At 39.5% G+C, this 18,059-nt stretch overlaps 1 protein-coding gene across 3 annotated transcripts in view; it reads left to right on the top strand.

The window, feature by feature from the left end:
* The window catches only part of ipo8 (importin 8), a 63,856-nt gene that overhangs the window by 39,372 nt on the left and 6,425 nt on the right, over positions 1 to 18,059 (top strand). For all 3 annotated transcript variants that reach the window (XM_047022616.1, XM_047022614.1, XM_047022615.1), the window contains exons 21-23: positions 14,758 to 14,978; positions 15,202 to 15,407; positions 15,771 to 15,989. In XM_047022616.1, the coding sequence (XP_046878572.1) occupies positions 14,758 to 14,978; positions 15,202 to 15,407; positions 15,771 to 15,989 (646 nt within the window). The remainder of the gene's footprint in view (positions 1 to 14,757; positions 14,979 to 15,201; positions 15,408 to 15,770; positions 15,990 to 18,059) is intronic.

Here is an 18,059-nt window from a genome sequence, read left to right as displayed (position 1 = left end):
CAAGAAAGGGCGCAAATAGTGACAGTTTTCCACTCCGCCGACTTTCTTTTGTCGCTAATACCTGATGACAGGCCGCCAAACAGGACACATTTTCTTGCCTCCACACTCAGTTGTCAGAACCTCGATCTCACAGTCACCGTATTTCTTTTAATAAACGTAGCAGAGTTTAACGTTCATTTTTGGTGCGGCGTTTATCTGAGGGCAGCGTTTATTCAAGAAATACGGTAATTCAGACAAAATGACCTCAGGAGTGCATTTTCAGTCCATCTGCATATTCATTTATGGGAGGTGGCAAGGCGGGGTCAGTGGCTCGTTCACGTGCGGTCAATTTCACGTTGATTGTTATTTATAAAGGAAAGGTGCGCAGGACCTGGTGTACGACCGGTTTTATACATAGAATAGCTGCGCAATCCTTTATACATGAGGCCCCAGGTTCTCACATCTTTGTGTCTTGCCTTCAAGGGGCCTTCAAGGTTCCATATTAACAGTAAGCCAGCAACAAAGCACTCGCTTTGCTTACTTGTGCAAAGAAATGGATGAGTGACTTTACCTAACGCAGCTTTGTTCGTTCAGGTTCCCTAAAATGTTTTTAAAACGTACACATAGGCAGCCCATTGGGTTTCAACCTTATTATTATTATTATTATTGTTATGCATCTTCATCCTCTCCCATTGGAGTCTATGACAGCCCCTAGAACCGTAAGCTAAAAGGTTGTGGAACTTTAAAACACGCATTGGGGACCTTCCCCTGATCCTTTTCAACAGGTTTCATATCTTCACCTTGAGCACTCCACCAATTAGTCAAAGCTATAGATTTGTTTATACATAGCTTTTGAATTGTATGCCCGATTTTCAAAAATGAGGTACCATATTTCCTGGATTAAGCTGAGTTCAACAAACTAAATGCTGTCAATTTCCGCCAAATTGGATTTTCACCTATATATATGGTTTTTATCAAATTGTATTATTATTAGAGACCATTTGTCCCGTACAAGCTATCGAATTTTGCAATTGAGCCGCCAAACCACATAATTTCTGCAGTAACTTATTGAGAAATTTGCACCAAACTTAGTTTGTCAACTCGGAACCCTGTTCTGAGGATGTACAACACATTTTGTGTCACGATCACTGGGCAGGGGGAGACACATTTGTTGCTGCAGGAAGAAAAGAATTGTTTTGGCTAATAACTGTTGATGTGTTTGCCTTAATAAAGTCATTTCTTTGGCACATCCTATCTTGTGATAGCCGTGTTAACCATTTTCAATAAAAAATAAAATCCTCACATATTGTCCAATCATCACCATATTTGGCACAGATAGGCTGCCACTGCAGTGCTAGCTGCCTCAAATATGCTAAGGCGCAGCTGACGATGGCTCTAGCTAATTATGATGAAAACAAAGCGCGGTGACTACCCAGAAACTCAATCTCTAGCTAGTTACCATAGACCAGGGGTAGGCAACCCTGGTCCTCGAGGGCCGCTGTCGCGCTCCAGCACACCTGATTCAAATGAATGGGTTGTCTGTGGAAGCTGGGTAATGACCATTCATTTGAATCCGGTGCAGGGAAACATCTAAAACATGCAGGACCGCAGCCCTCGAGGACCATGGTTTACATTTACATTTAGTCATTTAGCAGACGCTCTTATCCAGAGCGACTTACAGCAAGTACAGGGACATTCTTCCCGAGGCAAGTAGGGTGAAGTGCCTTGCCCAAGGACACAACGTCATGTGCACCGGCCGGGAATCGAACTGGCAACCTTCAGATTACTAGCCCGATGCTCTACCCACTCAGCCACCTGACTCCTACCTGGTTGCCTACCCCTGGCATAGATCAATCTAGTCGCTAAACTTTTAAAGCTCTGCCTGTGGGACTAGTCTAGCTAACACAATAATGAAAAGTCTGATTAACCTCACTAGTAAGATGGCAGTCAAGATGTTCACTCATCAGAAACTTCTGTGTTTCTGCGCAATATCACGAACAGGGGCCCTTTCTCCGTACATCGCTTATTGCATCCGAGATTACATCATCTTGCTTATCATGATCTGGCTAATTCAGTTCTTCGAACACCCATGTTGTTTATAATTAGTATAGCTGGATTGAGTTATTTACATTTACATTTATTTATTTAGCAGACGCTTTTATCCAAAGCGACTTCCAACAGAGAGCTTTACAAAGTGCATAGGTCACTGATAATAACAACAAGATAGCCCCAAAGCATTGTGGGTAGCCAAAACAAGAAGCACACATTGTGAACAACCCAAAAATAAGTGCCAAAGGGAAGAACCATAAGAGCATGTAGTTAAGCAAGTTACAATTAAACAACATGAATCTCTAAATTCAAGTCTAAAGCAAGCAACAGTAAAATAAAATAAAAACTAGAGATGGTACAATTTCTGGGGAAATTGTAGGGTGTGCTTGCTTACTTGTGTTGGTTGCAGGGGTCCGTATTTAAATTACATTTCTGTATATTTTATATTAAAATGCATAGCCTACTTATTATTTATAAAGATTACATAGATTTAAAAGCATATTTTTTCTGCTCATTTAAAACTCAAAATACTAAGAGTGAAGAGTAGAATTAAATAGTTGTCTTCTCATTTCCCCTGCAAGAGGGAATTGTGATCAGCAACCTCTTAGTTGAATCAAAACGAATACATTTGGCAGACCGGTGTAAAAATTGACCTAATCTCTATGACTTAAACGTCATTGTAAGTTTTTCCATTCTCGTGATATTTTCAGGCATTTAGCCTACTCATATTGCATTAATTCATTAATAAAGAACCCCTTTTAAAATTTAGTTTAACAACAACGTTACCAGCAGTAGCTAGCTATCTCAGATGGAATCGCGATTCAATTAGTATCATCTGCTAACTGAAAATATGCCCCAAACAACGTAAATAAGCTTGACATTTATTTAGGGGAAAATCACTCATTCATAAGAATGTCAGCGGTAGCGATCATTGTCAGTAACGAGGCAAAATGCGATATAGCCCTGCTGTGTGGAGAAGCTGCCCCGGTAGATTGTAGGCTACAACTACTACTAGACTGTCTTGGTCGCGATTGCGTTGGTTGAATTCGATTTAACGTTACTTCCATTGTACGGTCTAGGCTGAAATGAATTATTTTCACCGAGGTGAAGTTAGTTTCATATTCGACATTCGACATTCGTCTCACATTCGGAAGACGCTACTTTGCAGCGCCGAGTTAGGGACCGGGTGAAAATTACCCATACAATTTTGAAAAATGATGACATTTATAATATTTGTATGACTATAAAACCTCAAACAAACAGCAGAGCATTCCAACAATGTCTGGCCTACTTCCAAACCCTTTACTTTTTTAATAAAACATTTAAAAAAATTATAGAAAATCGCTAATCTCTGAAAATAGCATGAAATCATTGATAATCTCAATAACTTTTTCAAACTTGGGTCAAAAAATCTCGAATATACACCAGATTATTCTAATAGTGTCTGGCCTACTTCCACACCCTTTACTTTTTCAATAAAACATTTAAAAAAATGATAGAAAATCGCTAATCTCTGAAAATAGCATGAAATCATTGATAATCTCATTATCTTTTCCAAACTTGGGTCAAAAAATCTCAAATACACACCAGATTATTCTAATAGTGTCTGGCCTACTTCCACACCCTTTACTTTTTCAATAAAACATTTTAAAAAATGATAGAAAATCGCTAATCTCTGAAAATAGCATGACATCATTGATAATCTCAATAACCTTTTCAAACTTGGGTCAAAAAATCTTGAATATACACCAGATTATTCTAATAGTGTCTGGCCTACTTCCACACCCTTTACTTTTTCAATAAAACATTTTTAAAAATGATAGAAAATCGCTAATCTCTGAAAATAGCATGAAATCCTTGCTAATCTCAATATCTTTTCCAAACTTGGGTCAAAAAATCTCAAATACACACCAGATTATTCTAATAGTGTCTGGCCTACTTCCACACCCTTTACTTTTTCAATAAAACATTTAAAAAAATTATAGAAAATCGCTCATCTCTGAAAATAGCATGAAATCATTGATAATCTCAATAACTTTTTCAAACTTGGGTCAAAAAATCTCGAATATACACCATATTATTCTAATAGTGTCTGGCCTACTTCCACACCCTTTACCTTTTCAATAAAACATTTAAAAAAATGATAGAAAATCGCTAATCTCTGAAAATAGCATGAAATCATTGATAATCTCAATAACTTTTTCAAACTTGGGTCAAAAAATCTCGAATATACACCAGATTATTCTAATAGTGTCTGGCCTACTTCCACACCCTTTACTTTTTCAATAAAACATTTAAAAAAATGATAGAAAATCGCTAATCTCTGAAAATAGCATGAAATCCTTGCTAATCTCAATATCTTTTCCAAACTTGGGTCAAAAAATCTCAAATACACACCAGATTATTCTAATAGTGTCTGGCCTACTTCCACACCCTTTACTTTTTCAATAAAACATTTTAAAAAATGATAGAAAATCGCTAATCTCTGAAAATAGCATGAAATCATTGATAATCTCAATATCTTTTCCAAACTTGGGTCATAAAATCTCAAATACACACCAGATTATTCTAATAGTGTCTGGCCTACTTCCACACCCTTTACTTTTTCAATAAAACATTTAAAAAAATGATAGAAAATCGCTAATCTCTGAAAATAGCATGAAATCATTAATAATCTCAATAACTTTTTCAAACTTGGGTCAAAAAATCTCGAATATACACCAGATTATTCTAATAGTGTCTGGCCTACTTCCACACCCTTTACTTTTTCAATAATGTTTTTAAAAAAATGATAGAAAATCGCTAATCTCTGAAAATAGCATGAAATCATTGATAATCTCAATAACTTTTTCAAACTTGTTTAAAAAAAATCTCTAATATACACCTGTTTATTCTAATAGTGTCTGGCCTACTTCCACACCCTTTACCTTTTCAATAATGTGTTTTAAAAAATGATATAAAATCGCTAATCTCTGAAAATAGCATGAAATCCTTGCAAATCTCAATACATTTTCCAGACTTGTTGAGAAAAATCTCAAATACACACCAGATTATTCTAATAGTGTCTGGCATACTTCCACACCCTTTACTTTTTCAATAATGTGTTTTAAAAATGATAGAAAATCGCTAAACTCTGAAAATAGCATGAAATCCCTCTGAAATTTTATAGAAGACGAGTCATCATGTCATACAGGAAGACAGGATCACAATCCACCACAACGGATCAATTGACAGTCTCAGCTGTCAAGTCTTAGGTAAAACACTTTATATATAAGGAATATTTTGAATCCAGTCGATACTGACCTGACAGAGAGAGAGAGAGAGAGAGAGAGAGAGAGACAGACAGACAGACAGACAGACAGACAGACAGAGAGCGCGAATTAGAGAGATGGTATGTGTAAGATTACTCTGATGTAACCCCTTGACACACCCCATCACTTTGAGTGTCTGCCTGTCATAAAAATTGAAGATGTATCTTTTTTTAGTCTGTATAAAATGATACTGTGTTCAGCATTCCTTGTGTGGAAAGAGAGGCCTACTCCCAAACCTGGAATAGATGGAGACGCAAACTCTGGTGACCATTTGCTTGACACCTATATGGTCAACTAGGGTTGATGACGCAAACACTCACACACACGCGCGCAAGGTCTATGCAAGGGAGCCAATGAAAGAAGAGTTATGAAGAAATTGGGATTTCCTATGTGCTTACATTATTCACTTATCAATAGAACTAGTCATTGGATACTAGTTAGTAAGTTCTCATGTAAACTTGCTATTAATAAGAGTAGATTGTGTCTATGTGTCAGGATTAATAGATGTTCGGGGTCAGGAGAAAGTACTGGCTAAACGTTCCTTGTCATGACTACAATTAGAGCTCCATATGAACTCTCTAGTCTGAGAGTTGTCATGGTGTTCGGAGCAGTGAATCTCTTTCTCTGAGACTGTCGTAATGTCAATACTGTCTGACTGTCACAATCTATGTTTACATTCTTGTGCCCTATAAAAGATGGTCCTCCGGCTTTCAGAGCTGAGATTTATTCATTTATTTCATTTATTGTCAGAGATCTGGTTCTTTGTTTGGCAAAACTCATTGCCACAACTTGTGCCACTGTGTTTAAATGCACGCTTAAGATAAAAAAGAAACAGACAATGAAAATAAGCAAAGGCTGTAATCATAATATATATGGGGTTCCATAAAAGTTTTTGATTGAGATTAGTGAAGATTTCATGCTATTTTCAGAGATTAGCGATTTATTTTCTATCATTTTTTTAAATGTTTTATTGAAAAAGTAAAGGGTGTGGAAGTAGGACAGACACTATTAGAATAATCTGGTGTATATTAGAGATTTTTTGACCCAAGTCTGGAAAAGATATTGAGATTATCAACGATTTCATGCTATTTTCAGAGATTAGCGATTTTCTATCATTTTTTTTAAAACATTATTGAAAAAGTAAAGGGTGTGGAAGTAGGCCAGACACTATTAGAATAATCTGGTGTGTATTTGAGATTTTTTGACCCAAATTTGGAAAATATATTGAGATTAGCAAGGATTTCATGCTATTTTCAGAGATTAGCGATTTTCTATCATTTTTTTAAATGTTTTATTGAAAAAGTAAAGGGTGTGGAAGTAGGCCAGACACTATTAGAATAATCTGGTGTGTATTTGAGATTTTATGACCCAAGTTTGGAAAAGATATTGAGATTATCAATGATTTCATGCTATTTTCAGAGATTAGCGATTTACTATAATTTTTTAAAAAACATTATTGTAAAAGTAAAAGATATGGAAGTAGGCAAGACACTATTAGAATAATATGGTGTATATTTGAGATTTTTTGACCCAAGTCTGGAAAAGATATTGAGATTAGCAAGGATTTCATGCTATTTTCAGAGATTAGCGATTTTCTATCATTTTTTTAAATGTTTTATTGAAAAAGTAAAGGGTGTGGAAGTAGGCCAGACTTTATTATATCTGGTGTGTATTTGAGATTTTTTGACCCAAGTTTGGAAAAGATATTGAGATTAGCAAGGATTTCATGCTATTTTCAGAGATTAGCGATTTTGTATCATTTTTTTAAATGTTTTATTGAAAAAGTAAAGGGTGTGGAAGTAGGCCAGACACTATTAGAATAATCTGGTGTATACGAGATTTTTTGACCCAAGTTTGAAAAGGTTATTGAGATTATCAATGATTTCATGCTATTTTCAGAGATTAGCGATTTTTTAACATTTTTTTAAATGTTTTATTGAAAAAGTAAAGGGTGTGGAAGTAGGCCAGACACTATTAGAATAATCTGGTGTGTATTTGAGATTTTTTGACCCAAGTTTGGAAAAGATATTGAGATTAGCAAGGATTTCATGCTATTTTCAGAGATTAGCGATTTTCTATCATTTTTTAAAATGTTTTATTGAAAAAGTAAAGGGTGTGGAAGTAGGCCAGACACTATTAAAATAATCTGGTGTGTATTTGAGATTTTGTGACCCAAGTTTGGAAAAGATATTGAGATTAGCAAGGATTTCATGCTATTTTCAGAGATTAGCGATTTTCTATCATTTTTTTAAATGTTTTATTGAAAAAGTAAAGGGTGTGGAAGTAGGCCAGACACTATTAGAATAATCTGGTGTATATTCGAGATTTTTTGACCCAAGTTTGAAAAAGTTATTGAGATTATCAATGATTTCATGCTATGTTCAGAGATTAGCGATTTTCTATCATTTTTTTTAATGTTTTATTGAAAAAGTAAAGGGTGTGGAAGTAGGCCAGACACTATTAGAATAATCTGGTGTATATTCGAGATTTTTTGACCCAAGTTTGAAAAAGTTATTGAGATTATAAATGATTTCATGCTATTTTCAGAGATTAGCGATTTTCTATCATTTTTTTAAATGTTTTATTGAAAAAATAAAGGGTGTGGAAGTAGGCCAGACACTATTAGAATAATCTGGTGTATATTCGAGATTTTTTTAAACAAGTTTGAAAAAGTTATTGAGATTATCAATGATTTCATGCTATTTTCAGAGATTAGCGATTTTCTATAATTTTTTTAAATGTTTTATTGAAAAAGTAAAGGGTTTGGAAGTAGGCCAGACATTGTTTGAATGCTCTGCTGTTTGTTTGAGGTTTTATAGTCATACAAATATTATAAATGTCATCATTTTTCAAAATTGTATGGGTAATTTTCACCCGGTCCCTAACTCGGCGCTGCAAAGTAGCGTCTTCCGAATGTGAGACGAATGTCGAATGTCGAATATGAAACTAACTTCACCTCGCTATTATTTTCATGAACAGATTGACAAAGTTTAGGCTGTGGCAATGGAGTTCAGGTTAGTAGTCACTAGTTAGATAGTTTCACCAAAAACATGTGCCGCCGTTTGACTTCCTACAGTACTGTAAACAGCTGTGGAGATGTTTTTGTTAGCTACAGTAGCCTACTAGGCTACCTAGCCGCTAGCACTGTTCTGTTAGTAGTCTTTATCTAGCCGCTAACGCTGTTTTGTAAGTAGCCTACTAGGCTACTGTACAGTGTTGCAGTGAGCTACACTAGTTTGAAACCACAGGTAATGATAGTTTCACCCAAAAATCGTTTACTTGTAATATAATGTAATAATAAATCCTACAACGAAAATGTATTGGAGAAGAATGTTTATTTTAACGATTGAAAACAGATGCATCATAGACCGCTGTAGTATGTGTTGCCCGGGCAAGAGGCTAATGTCATGATGCTAATGATTCAGTGAAATAGTAGACTACTGTTTCCGAAAGTAGACGTAACTACTTCCTTATATCAGCTTATATTGTACATTACACTTCACAATTGTGTTTCATATCACAAAGTAAAAGTATCTCAAAGTAAAATGAGTAAATAGTTATCACCCTGGCCTATTTGCTTGTGGCGTTTCTGCTCCTCCCTTGCAGTAAAGCAGTTAGCCTAGCCATCTCCCAGAAGTTAACGAGCTGCTAAACTAATGTCAGAGCCTGTTTAATGTTTATTATACATTCTCTGCTAATGTTCTGCTAGAGGTAGTCACGCGATATTTCGTGCCGTTAGTGACGTCAGTAGCGTCAGTGACTGTGGCTAGCAAGTTAGCCACCGTTAGCTTCACTTTTGCCACAAAAACTTAATTAAAACCTCAACCGTGCAACGGAACATAAATCCCAATAGAACCAACGCAATCGCGACCAAGACGAACCTTTTGACATCGACGTTGTCTATGTAGTCCAAATATTGACTGAGCCTTAGGGGCGCGAAAATAAACAATAATAATAATATATATGTGAGATAACAATGGTGTGTGCTCGCCGAGGCAATAAGATGAACTAAAATAGAATATTTCGCAGCGAATACAACAATTTAAATCAGTTACCACTAACCAACAAGAGCAACAAGTCTCTAAGCAAGAGTCATTGTGATCCTTGAGGAAACTAGCATTGGGTTCAGCAAACCATTCCTAAGTACTCTTGTACTCCCGGAACAAGTGCATCTTGAGCCTTCTCTTGAAGGTGGAAAGACAGTCTGTGTCTCTGATGGAGGTGGGGAGTTGATTCCACCAATGGGGGGCCAGGCAGGAGAAGAGCTTGTGTTGGGACCGGGCAGTCTTGAGCGGTGGGACCACCAGGCGGTTGTCTGAGGAAGACCGTAGGTGGCGGGTGGGGGTGTAAGGCTGCAGGAGAGACTTGAGGTAGTCGGGTGCAGTCCCATTCACTGCTCGGAAAGTCAGTACCAGGGTCTTGAATCTGATGCGGGCCGTGATGGGTAGCCAGTGGAGGGAGATGAGGAGCGAGGTAACGTGGGAGCGTCTGGGTAGATTGTAGACCAGGCAGGCCGCTGCGTTCTGAATCCTCTGAAGAGGACGGGTTGCGCATGCTGGGAGACCGGCGAGCAGCGAGTTGCAGTAGTCCAACTTGGAGAGGACAAGTGCTTGGACAAGCAGCTGGGTGGAGTGCTCAGACAGGTATCTCCTGATCTTCCGGATGTTGTAGAGGGTGAATTTACACGCCCGGGAGACCGCAGCAATGTGGGCCGTGAGGGAGAGCTCGTCAGCCATGGTAACCCCAAGGTTCCTGGCAGAGGATGAAGGGGTCACTGTCGCAGATCCCAGGGTGATTGAGAGGTCGTGGGAGATGGAGGGTTTGGCCGGGATGATGAGAAGTTCTGTTTTGGCGAAGTTCAGGTGGAGGTGGTGCTCGGTCATCCAGGCGGAGATGTCTGCGAGGCAGGCCTCAATTCTAGCTGAGATCCCCGGATTGGTCGGGGGGAACGACAGGTACAGCTGTGTGTCGTCAGCTTAGCAGTGGTAGGAGAAGCCATGGGAGGTGATGATTGGTCCAAGTGAGGTGGTGTACAGAGAGAAGAGGAGGGGTCCAAGGACGGAGCCCTGTGGGACACCAGTGGAGAGCTGGCGAGGGTCTGACAGTTTGCCTCCCCAGGAGACCTGGTAGGATCTTCCCGACAGGTAGGATGAGATCCACTGGAGTGCAATGCCAGTGATGCCCATCTCAGAAAATCTGTAGAGCAGGATCTGGTGGTTAACCGTATCAAACGCTGCAGAAAGGTCCAGCAGAATGATGATGGATGACCTCGAAGCCGCTCTGGCAGACTGGAGGGCAGTGGTGACTGAAAGGACTGTGTGTCTGTGGAGTGGCCGATCTTGAAGCCCGATTGGTTGGGGTCAAGCAGGTTGTTCTGAGAGAGAAAGTTAGACAGTTGATTAGATGCAGCACGTTCAATTGTTTTACAAAAGAAGGGTAACAGTGATACCGGTCTGTAGTTCTGGAGGACGGCAGGGTTAAGGGAGGGTTATGCGTTGGTCTAAAATGGGGTATATATTTATAGTAGAACCCTTGATCAGCAACGCTGCTATTGGCTGCTAAGTCTATGGCTGCTTACCTTGGCCAAAAAGAGCGCCCCTTTTTTTCTGCAACAGAGCCAACAGAGCAACAGCTTGCTTAAAGGTTACTCCGAATTTGAAGATTTAATCAGAAGGTCAGGGAACACCTCAAATTCTGCAAAATCCAACAGAGGGCTGGCAAAAAGTAGCAGACCAAATTAAATAAAGAGTAGTGACCAAGTTAGATGTATTATTGCTTATTACAGTAAGCTAGGCCTAAGTTTTTTTTAAATACTTTGTTTATCATCTTTAATGTCATAATATTTTTCAACAAATGTATATGTAAATGACACCCTCACAAAAAAAACTAAATGACTATCTCTCAAAAATTGGCCTATAGTAGCATATTGCGCTTAAGGATCTATCTATCACGCATTGAGCAATTAATTCGATTTCATGTTAAATTCTGCGAATTATTCTTGCACCTTCCGCAACTGTAGTAAAAACGGGAAAGGCATGGCTGTGACAGACTTCCTGTAGCACCTCTGCTTATAAAGCGTCAATCTAATCGTGTTTACATAAAATAAACCTGCTCCCGAGCAGGTTTAAGCTTACGGACCTGTTGCTATGACAGCAAGTCCAGGATGAGCGAAGAACCGCACAATCCAAGATAATGACATATCGTCAACAATCAAATCCAGCTAACTGAGTTAGCGATGTACGAAAAACGGGCCCCAGGACCTGAGGACAAAGGGCAACCTTAGTGATGTCCAATACCCACCGGAAACGTGTTTGAGGTTGTGCAGAGAATGTGTACACAGCTCTCACTTTGGTCATACAGGGACCAGGTGGCTCGTAGTATTGGCCCTGGTACCCCATACTCCCACAGTGCCCCCCACAGGGTTCCCCAGAGAACATGTTGGAAAACCTTCTCCAAGTCCACAAAACACATGTAGACTGGACGGTCCAAACTCCCTTAACAATTCAGCAAGGGTAAAGAACTGGTCCACTGTTCCATGGCAAAGATGGATTCCACATTGTTCCTACTGAATCCGCAGTTCCACAATCGGTTGGAACCCTTCTTTCTGGAATAAACTTTTCAGAGTAGGATGAGCCATGTGATACCCCAAAAATTGGAGCACACCCTTCGGTCCCCCTTTTTGAAGATGGGAGCCACCATCCAGGTCTGCCATTCCAAAGGCACTTTTCCTGACTACCCCACAACACTGAATAAATTCACATCATCTGCATTATCCGGGGTCAGGTCGCAGTGGCAGCAGGCTAAGTAGGGTATTCCAGAAGTCCCAGCAAAGCTTTCCATTTCCTCCTGGGGAATACTGAGGCAAGGTATGGTGTTCTTTTCTTATAATATATATTTTTTTGTCTGTGAACATCGAGCTGCAAAAAAGCCCCAGTTTTGACTCATCTATCCTAAGGACATTCTCCCAGAAGAATTGTGGCTTGTCAACATGCATTTTAGCGAATTCCAGTATTGCTTTTGTATGTTTTCCTTTCAAAATTGAAGTCCTCCTGGGTCTTTTTCCATGGAGGCCACTTACGCTCAAAAAGCAACAGTTGGTGCGATCAGAAACTGAAGTACCTTCACTTTGGAGTTCATCTGGTTTCTCTTTGGCAGTTGTCTTTGGTTTTTCTCCTACTATTCACACTATCCTTCTGTTTAATCTGGGGTCCATTTTCCTCTGGCAGCCATATACAGGGAGGTTAGCTACAGTTCCATGGACCTTGAACTTCTTTATAATATTTGCAACTGTTTTCACAAGAACATTAAGATTGTTGAGGATGGTCTGTAGCCTTTACCTTTACCATGCTTGTCTATCAGGGCTTGATTTTTTTTTCTTTTTTCTTGGTGGTCATGAAAGTTAGGAGCACCAGCAAAAATGTAGTAGCACCCAACCCAAAATGTTCATATCGTCTTTTCAGCTCCCTGTCACTTGACAACGGAGCGCAGTGACAATGAGTTATTGACAGCAAATTTTATCCAATTTAAAATCTGCATTAAAGTTAAGAATGTAAAGAGGATTTTATCCAATTTAAAATCTGCATTAAAGTTAAGAATGTAAAGAGGAAGTTTAATTGGTTATGTAATGTTGGGTAGAGCAGGCACATTAGACAGTAGGTTAATTATCGAGCATTTTGTAAAGAAACAGGTTGCACTATAACGATTATTTCACTCGCACAAATGCTCACAAATATATTTTGAGGTTACACAGATACAATTTTGGGACCAAAATGGAACCAAAATTGTCGCAATTTCAAGCCCTGTCTATTTTCTTTCTGATCTCCTCAGACAACTTGTTTGCTTTCTGTGGTCCATGTTCACTGTGGTGCACACAATCATATCAAACGGCACAGTGACTACTTTTCACCATTTAAATAAGATTAATTACCTTACAAGATTGGAGAAGTTTGAGACTAATTAAAGAAAAAAAATTGTTTGAAAAATCTGAATGTAGAATGAGCAATAATTCATCTACTTTCACAGCTTCTTAACTTTATTCTATGACATACCAATGGCATGTGAGTATGGAGTACATGATGCACTAGCTTTTAATGTCATTGCTTTCTGGAGGAATTAAGCATTATTTCAATGAGCTATAAGGGTACCAACAAATGTGTGCATATCTGTATCTCAGTAAATCTTTGATGCATTCAAAGACGGTATATATCCTCTGAATCCTATTCTGGAGATGTTAAACATGTTTTTTGCATGATTTCACTAGCTCGGTCCCCTCATTTCTAAAAGTAGGATTTTCACTAAATCCATACCAGAGCTTGATTGATATTGCCTGGCACAATGGAACCACACTCACCTGAATTACAGACACACTCAAGGAAACGCTCACTGAAAAAACTTATATTAATTGTGTCCAAGGTCTGCCTCTTACTCAAATAAATTAAATAATATGTAAACTATTTATCCCAGTGTTTCCCCTATGTTGATTTTTCCGTGGCGGCTCGCCACGGTTAAATTTCTGCCGCCACGGTATCAGAATTAGAGCTGTAAAAAAATTTGGGCCGTCTATCAACCGTGATTGTTAGAGCGCATGTTGGAGAATAGCACAGACGCGCTTCACAGCGCAGTTGAGATTGCGCGTGTGCGTCCTTGAGAACTGTAAGTTGTATAACTTATGTTGTCAGTTCATTTAAGCCTGTTATTGTATTAGTCTATAGTTCTTGCAAATTTAAAATAAGTTAACTGGTGATTTTCGTTGTTTGTATTCTTCCCCTGCTAGCGAAATTGCACGTCTGTTGATTCGATAGCGATTGCTGCCCTTGCTCACGTTTGTATTTTAGGTGCATTATTATGCTTAAGTAGCCTAGTTTTAATGAAAAAATAGTGGATATATTGTTATTATTTGCTACAGAATGCTTAGCCTATCAAGATCAAATTAAGCAGACAGTGTACAAGCTTCCGAGTGGCCTACCTTAATCTATAGGCTAGGCCACTGCATTTACAATAAATTGTCTTTGGTTTTTCTCCTACTATTCACACTATCCTTCTGTTTAATCTGGGGTCCATTTTCCTCCAGTTCAATGGACCTTGAACTTCTTTATAATATTTAATAAATTGTTACGTCAATTATTAATTGGCAGCATTTATGCCATTTAGAACATACTGTAAGGTGTCTTTAAGTATGCAAATTGTATTTCTTTAGGGGAAATAGGACAAAAATATGTGCAATATTACATTAGCTATTAGACTATTACATTAAGCTGCTCCGAAATATAGGGTTAGCACTTTAATTTTGGCCGGGGGGGGGGGGGGGGGGGGGAGATCCTAGGGGAAACACTGTATCCCTTCCCTTTATTTCTCTACTTTCTTCCCTCTTTCCCTCCCCTTCTCTTGTTCTTCCATTCTCCCCTCCCTCTCCCTCCAGGTCATCCCACTGTTTGTGGAGGTGGTTTTGGAGCGGCTGACACGGGGGGTCAAGTCCAGTGAGCTTAGGACCATGTGTCTTCAGGTGGCCATCGCAGCCCTCTACTACAACCCCGCCCTCCTCATGCACACCCTCGACAATATGCACTTCCCCCACAACCCCCAGCCAATCACGGCACACTTTGTCAACCAGTGGATGAATGACACAGAGTTCTTCCTGGGGTGAGGGCAGGAGAGAGAGAGCTGCTTTCCCTGAACCTCACTATAGTGATATACATAAGTTCTGCACAGTGTGTCTTACAACAGTATTGCTTTTGGTCTTAAATCAAATGCTAAGCATTTTCTTTGATTCACATTTCACTATTTAATTCCCTTCTTTCCGCTCAACTATTCCCCCTCTCTCTCTATCCTCTTTTCTTTCTCTCACCCGCACCCCATCTCCCAGGCTGCACGACCGTAAGATGTGCATCATTGGGTTAAGCTTGTTGATGGAGCTCCCAAGCCGGCCAGCGGTGGTTGAGGGGGTAGCTGCCCAGATTGTACCCTCCGTCCTGCTCCTCTTCCTGGGGCTCAATCATCTCTATGCTTCCCGCCTCCTCCACAAGCCAGACCTGCTAGCCAGGGCTGGGGGAGCAGAGGAGGACCAGAATGGTGAGGGGAGGGGGGGGCAACTCTGTCCCAGATAACCCAGACAACGCTTAGCTTAAATGGTCCTACTGTTCAGTAAGTATGTGTTCAGGGTGATGATATCGTAGGAAAACATATTAAGCTAATAAGACCTTTATCAACCTGACCTGTGCCTATGGTGTTTTCGTTCTGCAGGAGCTAATCTGCAGTTCTAGCAAGCCAGCTATCTCCCGGAAGCTATCTAGCCTAGCTAGCTAACAAAAACAGAGAAACAGCTGTATAACAAACAGGGCGACATCATGGCCAACTATGTTTCCTGTAACAACACCACCCTGGTCTGCATTTGACAGCTTTCATGCAAAAACAGAGGGTTGTTTCCGTCAACAGAGGAGATTCCCAGTGATGAGGACGAGGTGAATGAGAAACGCACGGCCATGCATCAGCAGGCCAGCAGGCCGGCGGGTCAGGAGGAGGAAGAAGAGGAGGATGAGGAGGACTACTGGGATGAAGCAGGTCTGGAGGGCACGGCCCTAGAGGAGTACAGCACGCCCCTGGACTACGACAATGGAGAGGATGAGTACCAGTTCTTCACTGCAGCACTGCTTAGTGAGTCACCTGGAGGACACACTATCATACACACACTGCCATATACACACAGACACATACACTATCATAAAAACACACTATCATACAGACACACACTATCACCACATACTGTGGTGGAATATATCATATTAAAACCAATTATTTGTTAACACCGATAATACTTAACAAAGATCTTTTGTGATCCGTCTATCGATAGGCTTATATATGCTCTTTATATCTGGTCTTTATAAGCAATAATCAATCATTGTAAACATCAGTCACATTCCTTTCCCACAATGAACTTCTGCTCATAGAAAAGACATGCATCTGTCTTAAGGCCCTTGTTATCATCAGCTCACTCCAAACAATACATTCTTTCAGTACAATCAGAGTTTAACCATCAGTAACCCTCAGACCAATTGTCTCAAAACAGTCAATGTTATCCTTCCATTCCACAGGATCCCCCCTTAGCAGCTAAGATCACATGATAAAACTCTAGGGGGCGTCCATCCTAAATGGTGAACTGGTTTCTGCAGGGTCACCAACTTCAGAAGTAATTAAAACATACATTTTTACATAAACACACACAATCTACCAAGAGGCTATTCCAGGGGGGTATTCCAGGTAGCGGGTTTAGTGAAAACTTTGAGTTGTTTAACCCTGAAAAGAGGCATACTACGAGTTCCACGTTCCAGAAAGAGAGGTAACGAAACCTTTTGGTAAGTTTCCATGGTCACTTACTCTAAGTTACTCTCACTTACTAACCTGCCCGCTAGCAGGTTTTCCATGCCAAACTCTGCGTTTCTACTGATCCCCTCCCACTTTATGAGCCCGATAGCTTTGGCAGACACGGCATATCATTTCCTGGTTCAGCCGAGCGATCTCAAACAAAATAAAATTTGCTTAGTTATACGCTGGGAGACGATTTTAAGATTGCGATTTGATGTGCTTTAATTCCCTGATGAATACCTAAGTTAACGTTACCGTTTCCCGTCACAATCTGTAACTTATTTTAGCAACATTCTCAGCCCTTGGGCCTTCGTCGCTAATGTTACATGCCGTGGACATGCACTCAGAATTGACCAAATGCTTTTGGGCACTGAAATAAATACAAATAATTGAAATTGTATTTGGTCTTCTTCATTGCCTACAAATAGAAATCACAATGAGTAACCTAGCCTATTTCTATCGGCTATTGTTCCTACAATTTACATGATTCATATGATTCCTACAATTTACATGATGAAGCGTACCATCTAGAAAATGGTGTTTCAGCAAATCTATTTCAACATTGTAGGGGTCAATATTGGCCAAACAACCGAAACTAATTCCCCTATGGTTTGAAGGAAGATGGGAAACTGAACAGTTTATTAACATTAACCAAATAATGCCAATACCAATGGAATTACAGTTATTTGCCTATTTGGATTTTTGGGTTAAATCAGAACAAGAGTGGTCAAATTAAGGTTAAATAATTTTTAGCATATTGCAAATGAATGATATCAAGGTTAACTCTTAGGCCTACTCTACCATGATTATTGTAAACCAGAGATAGAAAGCAAGAGTGAGGAAGAAGGAGTAGGACAAGCTAGAGCTGAGGAGAACGTCTCAGGAGATCAATAATCCACAGAACAATGCTTCACAATTCCTTAAGAACAACTACAATCACACCAGAATCTTGACCCTTACTTAACAACATGACTAGCAATGCTACAGTAAGTTACACAATGAGATGTGAGAGCCATCAAGTTGAGACTCCATCCAGTAACTCCATATTTTACCATTTGAGAGGTGGGGGCAGGTTGATAGCCTTACAAGATCAGCCTTTATTATTCTACCTTAAGTAGGCCTACACCATCTCTTGGTCAGTTTTTGGAACTTTCTTCACGAGGTGCAGTTTGTACAACTAATTTACTTGCAACTGGGTATACATGAGATTACATTAGCTACATTTCACTGTTCCACATGCAAAATTCACCTGCCATTAAATGAACATCTCACTGTGTACAGCATGCCCTATTGTCAGAATGTGCAAATCGTTTTTATATTCATTATTCTCATAATGTCAGTGTAACTGACAATTACAAAAAA

Source organism: Hypomesus transpacificus, chromosome 7 (genome assembly GCF_021917145.1).
Source record: "Hypomesus transpacificus isolate Combined female chromosome 7, fHypTra1, whole genome shotgun sequence".
Taxonomy (NCBI): Eukaryota; Metazoa; Chordata; class Actinopteri; order Osmeriformes; family Osmeridae; genus Hypomesus; species Hypomesus transpacificus.
The sequence above is the reverse complement of the archived record's forward strand: the minus strand, read 5'-3'. Positions and strand labels throughout refer to the sequence as shown.